The 13801-nt window shown below is 42.2% G+C and overlaps 2 protein-coding genes across 3 annotated transcripts; one reads left to right on the top strand and one right to left on the bottom strand.

Moving 5' to 3' along the window:
- Positions 1-1465: 1465 nt before the first annotated feature.
- cblc (Cbl proto-oncogene C, E3 ubiquitin protein ligase) lies at positions 1466-11465 on the top strand. 2 transcript variants are annotated; one of them, XM_062399333.1, is made up of 15 exons: positions 1467-1602; positions 1799-2013; positions 2138-2494; positions 5435-5581; positions 5658-5814; positions 6533-6654; positions 6947-7084; positions 7180-7267; positions 7419-7550; positions 9180-9359; positions 9529-9690; positions 9814-9869; positions 10278-10361; positions 10487-10542; positions 10925-11465. In XM_062399333.1, exons 3-15 carry the CDS (start codon positions 2142-2144, stop codon positions 11056-11058), a joined length of 1809 nt encoding a protein of 602 aa, XP_062255317.1. In that variant the 5' UTR covers positions 1467-1602; positions 1799-2013; positions 2138-2141; the 3' UTR covers positions 11059-11465. The 2 variants fall into 2 exon arrangements, with proteins under 2 accessions (XP_062255318.1, XP_062255317.1); XM_062399334.1 differs by having other exon boundaries at positions 1466-1602; positions 1799-2494; positions 9183-9359.
- A 202-nt stretch (positions 11466-11667) lies between these two features.
- LOC133964981 (trypsin) lies at positions 11668-13554 on the bottom strand. The gene is made up of 6 exons (XM_062399337.1): positions 13445-13554; positions 13057-13213; positions 12665-12763; positions 12414-12577; positions 12076-12215; positions 11668-11992 (listed from the first exon to the last, which is right to left on the bottom strand). Exons 1-6 carry the CDS (start codon positions 13542-13544, stop codon positions 11840-11842), a joined length of 813 nt encoding a protein of 270 aa, XP_062255321.1. The 5' UTR covers positions 13545-13554; the 3' UTR covers positions 11668-11839.
- Positions 13555-13801: the final 247 nt, after the last annotated feature.

The raw sequence follows: 13801 nt of genomic DNA, 5'->3' as shown, positions 1-13801 counted from the left end.
CCCTTGTGCCAAAAGAGCAAAGGTGCAGGAGAACTCTCAAAGAAATAATCAATTTAAACTCATCACATTTAGACACAAAGTAAAAGTACATCTACTTGTACAACTACTCCTGCTACATCATAAGAAACCCGATCTAACAATAGGTCTTATCAAAGAAGACATGATCTTCAGTGAATTTAAATGCACAGATGATGATCATTAGATTGCAGTGAGGACTCTAAACTGGATCAGCAGAGTCATAGTCAGTGTCTCCCTCTCGTGCTTGGCGTGTTTCTCATTTTAATGGAGCAGATTGTGTGGTTTGCAATAAAAAAAGTCGCTCCAGAACAGTTCTAAAAACTTCCTGGGGAAGTGTGGCGATTATAAACGACAAAACTCGAAATATCGAAGTAGCTCATAAAATATTACATTAGTTATTATGTTTTCATTAATTAGGGTTATATTACCATTATTCTGTATAACAAAGTATTTATTCATAAATGCAACTCATTTATTTAGACTGCAGCAGTTGACAATGCTAAACTGTTGGAAGTGGAAGTGAAGTAAACAGAATGTCAATAGTTCTGCATTAACAGAAATATTAGGGTTGTTCATGTAATGTTTGATTTGGTTGTTTGACCAAAATATCCCAAAGTTGCTGGTTTCATCTTCTAAAATGTTTTTTGTTGTGTTTTGTTTCATCATGAAAGTGTAGCCACTATAATTGAATTTGGTTAGCAGGTTAGTGTTCAAACATGACATGCTAAATAAAACCAAACACAAAGCAAAGTTGAGGCTGGGACAAATATCATCTTATTTGAGGTGTAAATCATTAACCAAGATTTGGGACAAATGTAACTTTTGTCCTGATGACGGCGCTAAAGTGCAGAAATCACCAGTGAGGTTATTTTCATGCTGAGGGGAGGTGAATGTGCGTATTCAACTTCCCAGTAATCCCCCCAACACTTTTGGCTGCAAACCCCAAGCATCATCCGTGTAGGAGCTGTGGAGGGAAAGTCAGGTTATCACCAGAGTAATTACTGGGAACCACCAATACATGAATCTAATTCCAGGCAATGATACTACTTCAGTATGGACAAGTTGACAGGTTGACATTAAACAGTCTTAATGCCGCCGGCTGAAAATAACATGCAACGTCTCATTTCAGCTTCAGATGAAAAGCCAACTCAATCTATTGAATTACCCAGCATACACTGCTCCCTGCTGGCAGATTGCTGAGTCTTTTTATAGAAGCTCTTTCAGTTGATGACCTTTGACCTTTTCCTTTTATTTCCCTGTCTGTCGAAACGCAGTCTACCTGTCTGTTACTCAGGCCTCACAGCTTATTACTTTCATTCTCAGTGGATGTTTAGTTTATAGTCCACACCTCTGTCCCCCCTCCTCCTCCCTCCTTCTCTCTCTCTCTCTCTCTCTCTCTCTCTCTCTTTCTCGCTCTCTCTCTCTCTCTGGGTGCCGGTCTGAGAAATAGAGCAAAGCAGCAAACCTGTTTATCTGCCTGAAACCAGGAAACCAATAAAACGTTGCAAGGGGGTAGAGGAGAGAGAGACGGAGAAGAAACAGCAGCGTTTGAGGCCATGACAGAGAAGGTGTTTCCACTGCTTTGTGAGTACATGAACCTGAGATGGGGTGTTGCTGTGACACATGCATGCATGTTACTGGGAGGGTTAGGGCTGTGTTATTATGGGCAAGAGAGGCTGATTGTGTGGAGTTAGGAGGGTGGAGCGAGTGAGGAGAAAAAGGAGTGGGATGACAAAAGTTGAAACTGTTTCTTTGTTGTCGTCCATTCCTCTGTTGTTAGTTCACTCGTTCTCATAGTCGCAGTGTGACAGAGCTTGAGGAGGGTGAAGGGACAAAGAGTGGACCTTCTCATCTTTGAATGCTGCCTCTGCACACGTCCATCGCTGCCTACTGTGATGTTGTTGGGTTATCATGCTACGGATGAAGGACGGCTGCTGTTTGAGGACGCTAAGATGTGAGCTTCTCAGATGAAGCAGACAACTGACAGAAATCATTGTAAGTTACCTCAGACATTCAGACACTGAGAGCTTCCTCTCCTCTCAGCACAGTAGTCGGCTCACGCACAAGGACATACAGGTATTTAAAGTAGTTCATGGTTCACTTCACTCACACACAACAGCGACATGACGGCAGCAGCAGGTTCAAGCTCCCAGCTCCCAACAAGCGAGGACCGACAGCTGGTGGACAAGGCCCTCAGGAGACTGGACAAGCTCCAAGAGCTGTGCACGAACCCCCGCCTGGGCCTGAGGAAAAGTCCGCCGTACCTGCCCGACCTGGTATCTGAGACGACAGCGCTGCTCACGCGGGTTTGGGGGCCCTACAAAGGGTCCAAGGCCGCAGGCGGACAGACGCCCCGGGGAGACGAGGCCGTCTACCTGAGGCTCCATGTCAGAAACCTGCTGGATAAGACAGACAGGGCCGTGCTGCTGTTCAAAGAAGGACGGGAAAGGATATTTGAGGAGACATCGAGTCACAGGTGAGAGCGCTCCTGGCTCATGGCTACACATTCAGACACATACAAGGAAACCAAATATTAGAGTCGGTTTGGAAATATTTGGTTCCTTATTTCCTTTCTGGAAATTCTTCTTTCCAAAATGCAATCCGCCGATATCTAACATGAAAAAATATCGATACAAATCATTTGCTTCATTCATTCATCCGTTCATTCATAATCGTGGTCCACTCTCATTTTTTTTTAACAACAAATTGGCAGCCATGTCTGCATGGGCAGTCATGTGGCAAATCTACAATGCGTTATGTAAAATGGGGTTTAGATGTCCGGGAAAATTTTGTAAATATTCAATTTGAGTCTAATTTTAAATATCCTGCTGTAAATGTCTTCTTTCTGAGGCTCGGCTGCCGGAGCTCAGCCTGTTGTATAAAAAGTTGACTGTTGTAAATGAAAATGAAAAAATTGGTTAAAGACTGAATAATTGTGTGTCATACAAACTCCAAAGAACCTTTCTACTAACATTATTCTTAATATAGTTCGTTTTCTGCCACATTTTTAAGATATGATCTCGGATTTATCTGCCGCAAGTTTGCCGAGTTTGAAATAAATTTTATAATTGTTGCTCACAGCAAGTAAAATATATATCTATATATATCTATATATATAGATATATATATATATCTATATATATCTATATATATGTAAATCAATAATGTCATAACTGTGTCTCTGTCAGTGGATTTTTGACACCCCACACAGATCTGATATAAACTGTTTGAATCAATTATCCATCACGCTTTTGAAGGTTTTCTTAATCTAGTTTTTTAATCCTTTGTGTATCATAGTTGAAATTTCTCTTTGCACTCAACCTTTGTAAAAGACAGATAAAGAATTTTTCAGTTCTAAAAGAGGACGCCGGCCCGTCAATATTAATGTAGAATGGTTCGACCAGGGCCGTTCAACTAATGTTCTTTAGGAGAATAAGAACCAAAAGTAATCTTCAAATCTTAAAGATAAAAAGTCACGTCTGAAAAACTTGGCCGTTGTTTTACAGTTCTTTACTCCCCAAGACAGTAAACAATAATTATGACCACTTTCTGTAGCTAAAATGGAAGTTTTGGAGAAGCTGTATCGAGTCACTTTTTAGTTTTAGTGTTTGGGCCGTGATCCTGTTGGGACTAATAATGAGTATGGAACTAGAGCCAAACCCATGTCTTTGTGATGCTAATGTGGGGAAAGTACAAACAACAGCAGCAGTATTTCATCTGAAGGGGAGCAGCTCAGGAGAGATTGTCTTGTATATGTCTATCAATCTATCTATCCATCCATCCATCCATCTATATATCGCTTTTGTCACATATTTCCTTCCAGCTGAAACTATCAGAAAAGCAATAACAAAAGATTAATTTATCATCTTGAAGGTTACTCTGCACACGTAAGAGAACAGATGGCCCCCTTCAGTGCAGCCATGTCTGCATGGGCAGTCATGTGGCAAATCTACAATGCGTTATGTAAAATGGGGTTTAGATGTCCGGGAAAATTGTGTAAATATTCAATTTTAGTCTAATTTTAAATATCCTGCTGTAAATGTCTTCTTTCTGAGGCTCGGATGCTGGAGCTCAGCCTGTTGTATAAAACGTTGACTGTTGGAAAGTGGAAAACAAAAATCGCCCCTTAATAAGTGGACTTTCTGCTCGGCTTTGATGTGAGGCTAAAAACAGAAGTGTGATCCGACTGATGGCGGAGGCGTCACATCTGACAGAGGAAGGTTTAGCAGCTGGAAGACTTTTGCAAAGATACTATGTTTCAAAGATACTGGTGAGCTGAACAATGGATGAAACACACATATTTGTCAACGCATCAGTCAATCACATTCTTTATTGTGCAGGAATAAAAGAAGCAAAACCACACGGTAGAAATACTGTAATTATTCAAAGATAGTATGAATTTTTTTTTTTAAATGTCTCACCAGAGTGGGATATTAATAAATACAGAACACAAGTAATTCTGTACATCCTCACTTTAATGTATGACAGAATAACATAATCTCATAGTTTTTTTAAGGAAAATAAGCTTCTATAGTTGGAGAAAAAAGGTGTAAAAGTATAAAATGTTCCCTCTGAAATCCTCAAAATACTTGAGCTACCTCAAGTGTGAGTAAAACACTTGACTGAAGATACTTCATCTGATCGCAGCAATTTTCCAGAACGCAGGCTCAGCTCTGCAGACCCAAAAGTTTTGTCATTGACAAATATTTGATGAGTGAATATCCTAAACCTCTCTATTGCAATTCTACTTTTTTGTTAAATGCACAGTGAGTTCTCTGACGCAGGAGTGATTGGAATGTTGGAACAGAAACATAGTGTTACATGTGCAGATCAGTCACGACTCTAGATAGCTTAAAATTAAGTGTGTAAATGAGCACAGAAATAGAACTGAGCCTAATAGACACTGGTCTGAGCTGACACACTGGCCAGTGGAACATTTTGTGGTGACGAGCGTTCAGCACAGAGCATCCTGTCTGAGAGCGGGTGTGGAAAGTATTGTCTCTGCTTTCTCAACTGAAAGGATATAATATTGAATCTTCCAAGTATTTCCGTCTCCTCTAAAACACACAGACTTATTTAAATTTGTCACAGTAATAGAATGCAAATTTTATTATGATTTCAATCAAAAATTATATTTTACTATAAAATCTTTAAAAAATTATATTTTGAATGCAAATAATGTGAATTCTGGGATAAATAAACCACAGAGACATTGTGCTTCAAGGTATGATCATATTTCACTACACGTTACTTATCCTTTGAATTTAAAAACAATTGTAGAACATATGTAAGATGACGTGGACTTTCCAGCACAGGGTGACAGTGTGTGGGATGTGGGATATTACTTTTATTTCCATGGCCACTGTCTATTTCTATTTGGCAGCGAAACTGAAAGTCTGCTGTGTCTCATTCCCAGGAGAGACTTGACCAAACTGTCTCTGCTGTTCAGTCACATGCTGTGGGAGATGAGGGCCATGTTTCCAGATGGATCATTTCAGGGTGACACCTACAGGTTGACCAAGTCAGAGGCCGAGAAGTTTTGGTGGCACTCGTGTGGCAACAAGTGAGTTTGTAAAATCGTCAGTCATTTATTTCTTGCATTTTCTGTGTGCAAACAACAACTCCATGTATTCTGGCAGGTGTGTGGTTCCGTGGAACATCTTTAAAGAGCAGCTGCGGAGTGTGCATATGTTTGAGGAAGGGATGGAGTCCATGGCACTCAAATCAACCATCGATCTCACCTGTAATGACCACATCTCTGTGTTTGAGTTTGACATCTTCACCAGACTCTTTCAGGTGAGCTCAACAATTCATGTATAAAAAAGGTATGAATTGAATATTTAAATACAAGAAATGTGATACAAGTAATACGAAACTACCAGCAGCAGCAGGTTTGCGTATCTCAGCCTAAAGACTAGAAACAACAGGAAACCACTAGCCATAACAAAATCAATATATACCAGCACTGTGAAAGCTCAGGTCACTCATTATTTGCATGATCCAAAAATGAGTTTGTCATTTCCTCCTGTAATGGGGTTAAATGTCAGACTATTTGTTGGTTGCTTACACTGCAGAGCAGTCTCCACTTCCTCCAAATATCCAGAAATGAAACTGCAATCTTGCAGAAAAAGGGCATTTGAAGTCTGCTGTAGTGACGCCCTGTCAATAGGCCCACGCAACCAATCATGAGCCTTTTGACCGTCATGTCGTCCATCTTTATTTACGGCCTCAGGTTGCTACCCTCATAACAAGCATGAATATGTTAAATTCATTCAACCCGTATTTTAAACTGTGAATACATTGAGGTAAGAAATAATCAACAATATAGCAGAAAATAAAACATTCCAAGTCACCAAGAAAAGCAGCTTGAGATGAAAATAAAGAAGAGATAAAATATGTCTTCTTCCCTAACCAAGCTATCTGTCTGTAGCTTTGTTAAGATTAGTTTAAAAAAAAAACAAATGAGCATATTTCCCAAACTATTCTCTCATCCTGAGTATCTTCTCCCTTACAGCCCTGGAAGTCACTTTTAAGGAACTGGAACCAATTAGCAGTGACTCATCCAGGCTACATGGCTTTCCTCACCTACGACCAGGTTGTAGCTCGTCTGGAGCACTACCTGCACAGGCCCGGAAGGTATGGACCTGTTGATCTACATTATTTACACTGTCGGGGTTTGATGGGTACTTGAGTAACGTCACATCTGGAAACTGATCCCAGTCGTGACAAATTTGGTCCTTAAAGTAAAAGAACCACTGCAGCAAACTTTCAAGCAGATAGATTTTTCACAGTACATACAAAATCAAATGATTACAAAATAGAAGTAAATACTGAGAGTATTTGTAAAGGGATATTCTAGCAACTTATGCGTGAACTGGAGCTTCTTAATGTTTAGGTCTTGCAATTAACAAGGATCTTTCTCTCTCAGCTATATCTTCAGACTAAGCTGCACAAGAATGGGCCAGTGGGCTATTGGTCATGTGACCACTGAGGGCAGCATCGTCCAGACCATCCCAGAGAACACACCTCTCTACCTGGCTCTCATCGAAGGCTTCAATGAGAGCAGGTCAGAAACATGTGCACAATGATCTCTGAATTATTCTCCTTTTGTCTTTGTGTTTTCTCTCAATGCATAGTGTGTGTGTGTGTGTGTACCTGCAGCTACCTGTACCCTGATGGCCGTGATGTGAACCCCGACCTGACTGCCTTGTGTGAACCTTGCCAGAGGAGCAAAGTCATAGTCACAGAAGTAAGCGGATGCACTTTGAACATCTTTATCAGCGTCACCGTGGAGTGCCCGCAGCATCTTGAAGCTGCACCAAGACAAAACAAAGATCATATCCTGAGATATCGTTTCCTCTCATCACTTTCTGCCTCTTGTTTGACTAACCACCCGACAGGAGCAGTACGAGCTTTACTGTGACATCGGCAGCACCTTCCAGTTGTGTAAGATCTGTGCAGAGAAGGATAAGGACACTCGTATTCAGCCCTGTGGGCATCTCCTGTGCCAACCCTGCCTCACAGGCTGGCAGGTATGAAACCCACTGTCACTCTTACACAAGCTGTTCTTCAGCTACTGTTACTGCACAGTTTTTAGTTTAGTGGAGTGAAAGAGTCTGGGATGAAGAAATACTCTAATGTTTGTATGTGAAAACCCTGTAGGCTGATGAAGCTGGTTATTTAAGTATGCTCGGTGTTTAACGAAGCGTGTGAGTGATTCCGTTGCCTTGCAAAAATAATCTTAAATAATCAAAGCTGCTTTTACGAGTTTTAAATGTGACTTAGTTAAAATAGTGAGCCACATTTACATTCCTTTACACAAAGACTAGTCACTGAATGGCCTTAATTTAGTGTGTAAGATTGTGTTATATATAGAATTGCTGAAAACACACTTTTGTCTGGGAAGAATGCTCAGTATAAAAAAAAGAAGTGCAAAAATAGCCACACATTTAAAAATGAATTCATTAGTCATCAGGGGAAAAAACACATTTAAGAAATATCCAATATATGAAACTGGTACCACCCCACTTCCTGCTTCTGCTTTTGACTTTGAAGACATGCACTCAGAAAGCTGCCGGCACATTACAGCCACGTGCTCGACCACCGTTTCCTTCAGTCGACCATCCAGTGGCCTCGGATATATTCAGGAGGTATTTATGTTTCTCCAAAGGTTCAGAGCACTGTGTCCTGACATTTGGCTGAGGACTTCCTGTGTGAGCTGCAGGCTCACATCCTCTTTTAACCGTGTCGGGCACATTCACCCTGCTAAAAAGTGAATGTCAGTGAGTGTGAGAGGCACTAAATGCTTTGCTGACAATCATCCAATGGACAGCCAAGAAAAGTTCACCCACATCAAATTCAATGACCTGCCTTAGTGTTACCTATTTTAAAGGATTTAACAGACCCTTCACAAAACACCCACATTTCGTCATATAAACTCAACAGGGTCACCATTTACACACTAAGTCCAGAGCACATGACACTGCTTGGCTCACCTTGAGGCCACGTGCACAGGAGTGATCATGAAAGAGACTCACCGGTTCTCCATGAACCTTTAAGTGGCTGCGGTGCCCTCACCTTGCCTGAGCAAATTACAATGGGTCCTAATGTCCCCCCCCCCATGAAAGGAGAGATAGCAGAGACTTGGATTATAAAGTAAAGCAAATTTAAAGCTGAGGAACAGAAGCTTTATTCCAGGATTTTTAAAACCAGTGCGGTAGACACAGTTAAAAATGTTTGAATCGGGTCACATACCAGTTGTCCAAACTGCAGCTATATCAAAGTGTAAAATAAAGAGATAATGTAAGAGGCAGGGAGCAATCTGGAAAAACAGCTCAGACAAACTGCATCTGAAGAGAATCACAAACTATCCAATGATTTGAGCAACAAAAAGACAAAGAGTAACAGAGCAATACAAATATATAAATTGTTCAATTCACTTTTATCTGGTTTAGATTTGTACAAAGCCACAATCGACTCTGTCTGTCGAACGTGATATGTTCCACCCTCTTCATCATTCAGTAAACTGTACACCCTTCTTGTTTTAAGACAAGTGTGAATATTCCACTACACACAGTTTACAAGGCCTGAGGCAACACACAATCAAGGGTCTAAAGTGTTTCCATGACCCGGTCTGTCTCCTGTCATAAATTACTATCCAGCAGAAGTCAGTGGGCAACACGTGTCCATACTGTCGCTGCGTCATCAGAGGGACTGAGTCCATTCTCGTCGAGCCCTACGTGGGAGGCAGGGGTCATGTCCAGGAGGAGGAGGAGGAGGAAGAGGAGGAGGACCATGAGGATATTGAACTTGTGGTAAAAGAAATGGCTGCCTTGAGGAAGGTGTGTGAATATGTTTCTGTCAGTTTGGTCAAATTGTATCTTCATCCAACCTCCTAGTTTCCTCCCGTCTCCACTAAGTCATGTCCTACAATGTCCTACAATGAAGAAGAAACAAAACGTAGAGCAGTAACACTCACTGGCCGCCTGCTTCACTTTGTCTCTCTCATAGCAACAGCTCTCAAGTTTGGATTACCAGGTGCCCAGCTCCCTCCTCTGTGCTCCACCTCTGCCCCCTAAAAACAGCAAGACCCCCCTCCACTCCTCCCATCCCACCAACCAGCCCCAACCACCAGAAGCCAACGTGCTGACCAAGTACTCCCACTCCGGTCCAGTAAGTTCCATGATAATTCTTCGAGCGTCTCAGAAATGTTCATTCGTGCTCAGACTTGGCGAGCTGTGGCGTGAATGTGTGTAGTGGTAGCTGGTGCCTGACATGTTTCCTTGTCCCGAGCAGGCTCAGGGAGTCAGTGAGGCATGGAGGAGACGCAAACAACAAGCAAACGTCAACAGGTGACACGCTGTTCCTCTTGTTTCCATGTGCACAAGGAGGAGGTTAAACATTGACCTGATTCTGAGACTTACCAGATGATGATCTCTACATTCTAATTTGATTTATAGTGAACATGTGGAAGTCTATATTGTCTATGTGGTGACTCTGCAGTTGAGTGCTTTTTAAGGGTTATGGGTGCGTTTTATATTGTTTATGTTTTAAAGCATTGTACTTTTATTTTGTGATTTGTGAACATACTAAGGAAATTATAAAATTTGTTTTAAAAAAGTAACTTGGCATCAAATTGTGGACTGTGCCACTAAGTTTCGTACTGTTGTTCAAAAGTACTTCAATTTATTTGAGAAATTCTGAAATATAAGGTCTGATCAGTTATTAAATAAAAACACTGTTGCGTGCTTTCCACTAAGGACTCAGAGGGAGGAGCCAAACAGCAGTGAGGACGATGACTCCGGCGGAGTGAGGTTGCCTAGGCCACACCCACTCTCCCACAGGTTATTGACAGCAGTCTCCATGGCTGCTGTAAACCAGTATTTTCCACCTGAGCCTGTTTTGACTTTTAATGCTCATCAGTAAACCCGATCAAGTTGATTCCATGTCGGCTCATGTTGTTTTTCAGCGTTGAGCTACCTACAGAAGGGAAGACGTCTTCTTCATCCCAGCGAGATGTCCATAGTAAGTTATTAGCTTCATGTGCAGTGGTCCCATCATACACGTGAACTGGAATTATGCTTTTTCAATGTATCTTGCTGACTAGGATCCTAATAGCCTTACCAGTATCCAATAACAGCTCGATTCTTGCAATTATTGCTGTGCAGTGGGACGGGTACTGATATTGTTTGTTACACCTCTAAAGTGCCTACTTGACAACTTATAATGAAATGCAATATGAGAGTAGCTGTAATTGCTTTTTTTTATCTCACTTTAAATTGAAATGTGAGGATGTTACAGCAGAGCCAGAGAGTCTTAAAATTCTGGAATACAACTATATCAATATTTCCTCTGTCTTTGACACCTTGTGTGATTTGGAAAAACATCTGTTTGTGTTTGTGTGTAGGTGATGCCGCATGGCTCGGCCCCTCCCACCCAGTCAAAGAGAGACGAAGACGTAAAGGGAGGGAGGAAAGGAGAATCAATCCAAGAAAGGATCAATTAGGTCTGGGTGAGGTGACGAGAACAATGTCATCCTGACAAAGACTCTGTAAATGAAGAAATGAAGGAATCCTCCTTCAGCCTCAGTTGGAATAGTTTTTTGTGTCATGTTTATCTGTAAATGAGTGTGTGTGTGTGAGTGCGGCGTGTGTGTGAGTGCGTGTGAGTGCGTGTGTGTTTGTGTCTGAGTGTGTGTGTGTGTGTGTGTGTGTGTACCACTGACAGAAACCTTGTCCACTGAGGCCTCCTGCTGTTTAATAATCTCACTGCCATTATCTCCACAGTAGGTTCAGCACCGATTCATAAATATAGTCACACAATCCTCTCGTTTTCATAATTAAAGTATTTTCAGAGCCACAATCCAATAATAAAAACTAATGAAAGGCTTGATATTGGAAAATGTAATTATCTGAACAAAAGAAAGGGAGCAATCAAGAGTCAACATGTGAAACAATAGAAATATGCTACCTCATCTTTTAAACTTTGAATCTATGGTGTTCATCTTCTTCTATTTATGAAAGTAACTAAAGGTCTAAATCAATCTTAAAAATTAAAAACAAATAAACCTGTAACTGACACATACTTGAGCTTCCATGTGGTTTCATTTTTTTAGTTTTTGTTGCTTTGAAATGAAAATATGAACAGAAATGACGGTGAACACATACCCAATGGTTTTATTGTGTTTTTGTATGTTTCGACACATGTGTGCTGAGTCTGGATTTGTGAGGGGGAAACGTCAGAGGAGACAAGTCACGAGAGAAAGAGAAGGAAAGGAAAAGAAAAGAAAATGGAAGAAGCGAGGACAGAACACGTTCTTTCTTCAGGGGTAGGCCGCCAGGGTTCTTTCAATCCAGCCCAGGAACTCGCACAGCTTGACGTAGACGCCGGGGTAGTTAGGTTGGGCACATCCCTGACCCCATGACACCAGGCCGTAGACTTCTCCACGGCACACCAGAGGGCTGCCGGAGTCACCCTGACAAACGGTGGAGATACACAATGAGGGATTCTCCTGCACACACAGAGATTTGAGTCCAGAACAACTTTGGTGAAACTCACGTTGCACGCATCTCTGCTTCCATCCATGAACCCGGCACACACCATCCTGGGTGAGATCATATCAGGATAGGACTTCATACATTGCTCCTCATCAATTATGGGCACGTCCATGCACTGCAGCAGTGTTGGCATGTACACCGCTACATTTGACAGGATATACTCATTAGTCAACAAATCACACACGAAAACCAGTTCACTACTTAAATGTAAATGTTCTTAATTGCTTTCCACTAGGGAATCTGAGCCGGTGACAGAATCAATCTCTTAAAAGCAACACAGACGACATTATTTGTCAGTCAGATTGTATTTTATAATTAAAATCACAATTAGAAACGAACCGTCTCCATCCCGGGCAGTGTTCCCCCAGCCAGACACAGAGCAGGGGGTCCCCGCCACTGGACAGCTTGTTGGCAGTGGGATGGGTGCGACTGCGTCGGTCACCTCCACAGGATGGTAGAGCTTGATCAGCATGATGTCAAAATCCAGAGTCTGGTAGTCATAACTGCACACGGAGAGAAATGCATAAAAAGGATCATTAAGTCATGCAGAAATCAAAAGAAAAGGCCGGGTGGTTAAGTTCCTCACTCACTCAGGATGCCAGATGATGGTGTCGGTCTTCATGAGCTGCTCCGTGCCCTCAAACTTTCGCAGGTCATGTTCTCCCAGCATGACCTGCATGGCGTAGGGACTGGAACGAGAGGTCAAATATGTGGGGGCCGAAAACGCTTCTGTGCATAATGTATCTTATAATTCTACATCAATTTAATTTCCTCTTTTGCTAATAATATTCTGCACACGTGCTCCTGAACTGATAAATCATTAGTGTTCCACCTATGAATGTGTTGGTTGTACCTCAAAGGGGAAAATGCAGAAAGAAAAAATCAAGCAAAACAAGCCGTGAATTTGAAAAAAATAAATGGCAACAAGAGAAAACCATACATGTCGTGATAGGGATAGGATTCTCCAGCGGTGGATGCTTACTTGTACCAACAGTGGGCAACAGACAGCACCCACTGGTTGTTGATGAGCACCCCGCCGCAGAAGTGGTAGCCATAGTTGAGGGAGGCCATGAAAGGACGGGAGTGAGCAGCACACTCGTGTCCACCAATGATTCGTCCATCCTCACGGGGAACTGCCACTGTAACACACAGACGCAGACAGACACACACGGACACACACAGACACACACACAATGGATGAAACCAAGAGCGGCATGACAGAGATTCATGTTTCAAAGTCATTATCCACAATTTACCATCCTACTTTTTAAAATGTTTGACATGAGTAAAGAAATATGCAGGTGTGCATGTGTGTGTGTGTGTGTTTATTTGCGTGCATGCGTCTTAGTGAATGTGTGTATTCGTGTTACCAGCAGCCCCGACCATCAGCAGCAGAGCCAGCAGTCTCATTGTGTCTGTTGAATGATCAGAAGACACTCGGACACACCCTGGCTGACATTTATATCCCATCAGCCCTAATGCACTCAACCTTACCCACTCCCCCCCCCCCACCCCCCACTCCACACACCCGCCACCTCCCTCTTTCCGTCGACCACATCTGTGGCCTGACACTCTCCTGTGCTTATCGCCTGGCACCGGGCATCTACCCAGATCTGCTCTCTTATCACGCTCCTGCATTTTCTTGTTTGCCCATATCCGCCCCCTGACAGCTTCACCCCCCTGCGGTTATGTCATCTGTGCCCCTCATTTACGAGTGTGGCAGAAGG

The sequence above is a fragment of the Platichthys flesus genome, chromosome 11, assembly GCF_949316205.1.
Source record: "Platichthys flesus chromosome 11, fPlaFle2.1, whole genome shotgun sequence".
NCBI classification, from domain to species: Eukaryota; Metazoa; Chordata; class Actinopteri; order Pleuronectiformes; family Pleuronectidae; genus Platichthys; species Platichthys flesus.
Note: the sequence above shows the minus strand (reverse complement) of the source record. Positions and strands in the feature narration are given on the sequence as shown.

Bases quoted from the DNA above. Each gene is read 5' to 3' on its own strand.
- LOC133964981 (XM_062399337.1), bottom strand. From the start codon at position 13,544: ATGGGATATAAATGTCAGCCAGGGTGTGTCCGAGTGTCTTCTGATCAT. The intron at 12,578-12,664 runs GTGAGTGAGGAA...CTCCGTGTGCAG, and splicing joins ACCATCATCTGGCATCCTGA to TTATGACTACCAGACTCTGG. The intron at 11,993-12,075 runs GTGAGTTTCACC...ACCGTTTGTCAG, and splicing joins GAAGCAGAGATGCGTGCAAC to GGTGACTCCGGCAGCCCTCT.
- cblc (XM_062399333.1), top strand. From the start codon at position 2,142: ATGACGGCAGCAGCAGGTTCAAGCTCCCAGCTCCCAACAAGCGAGGAC. The intron at 9,691-9,813 runs GTAAGTTCCATG...TGTCCCGAGCAG, and splicing joins AGTACTCCCACTCCGGTCCA to GCTCAGGGAGTCAGTGAGGC. The intron at 9,870-10,277 runs GTGACACGCTGT...CTTTCCACTAAG, and splicing joins CAACAAGCAAACGTCAACAG to GACTCAGAGGGAGGAGCCAA.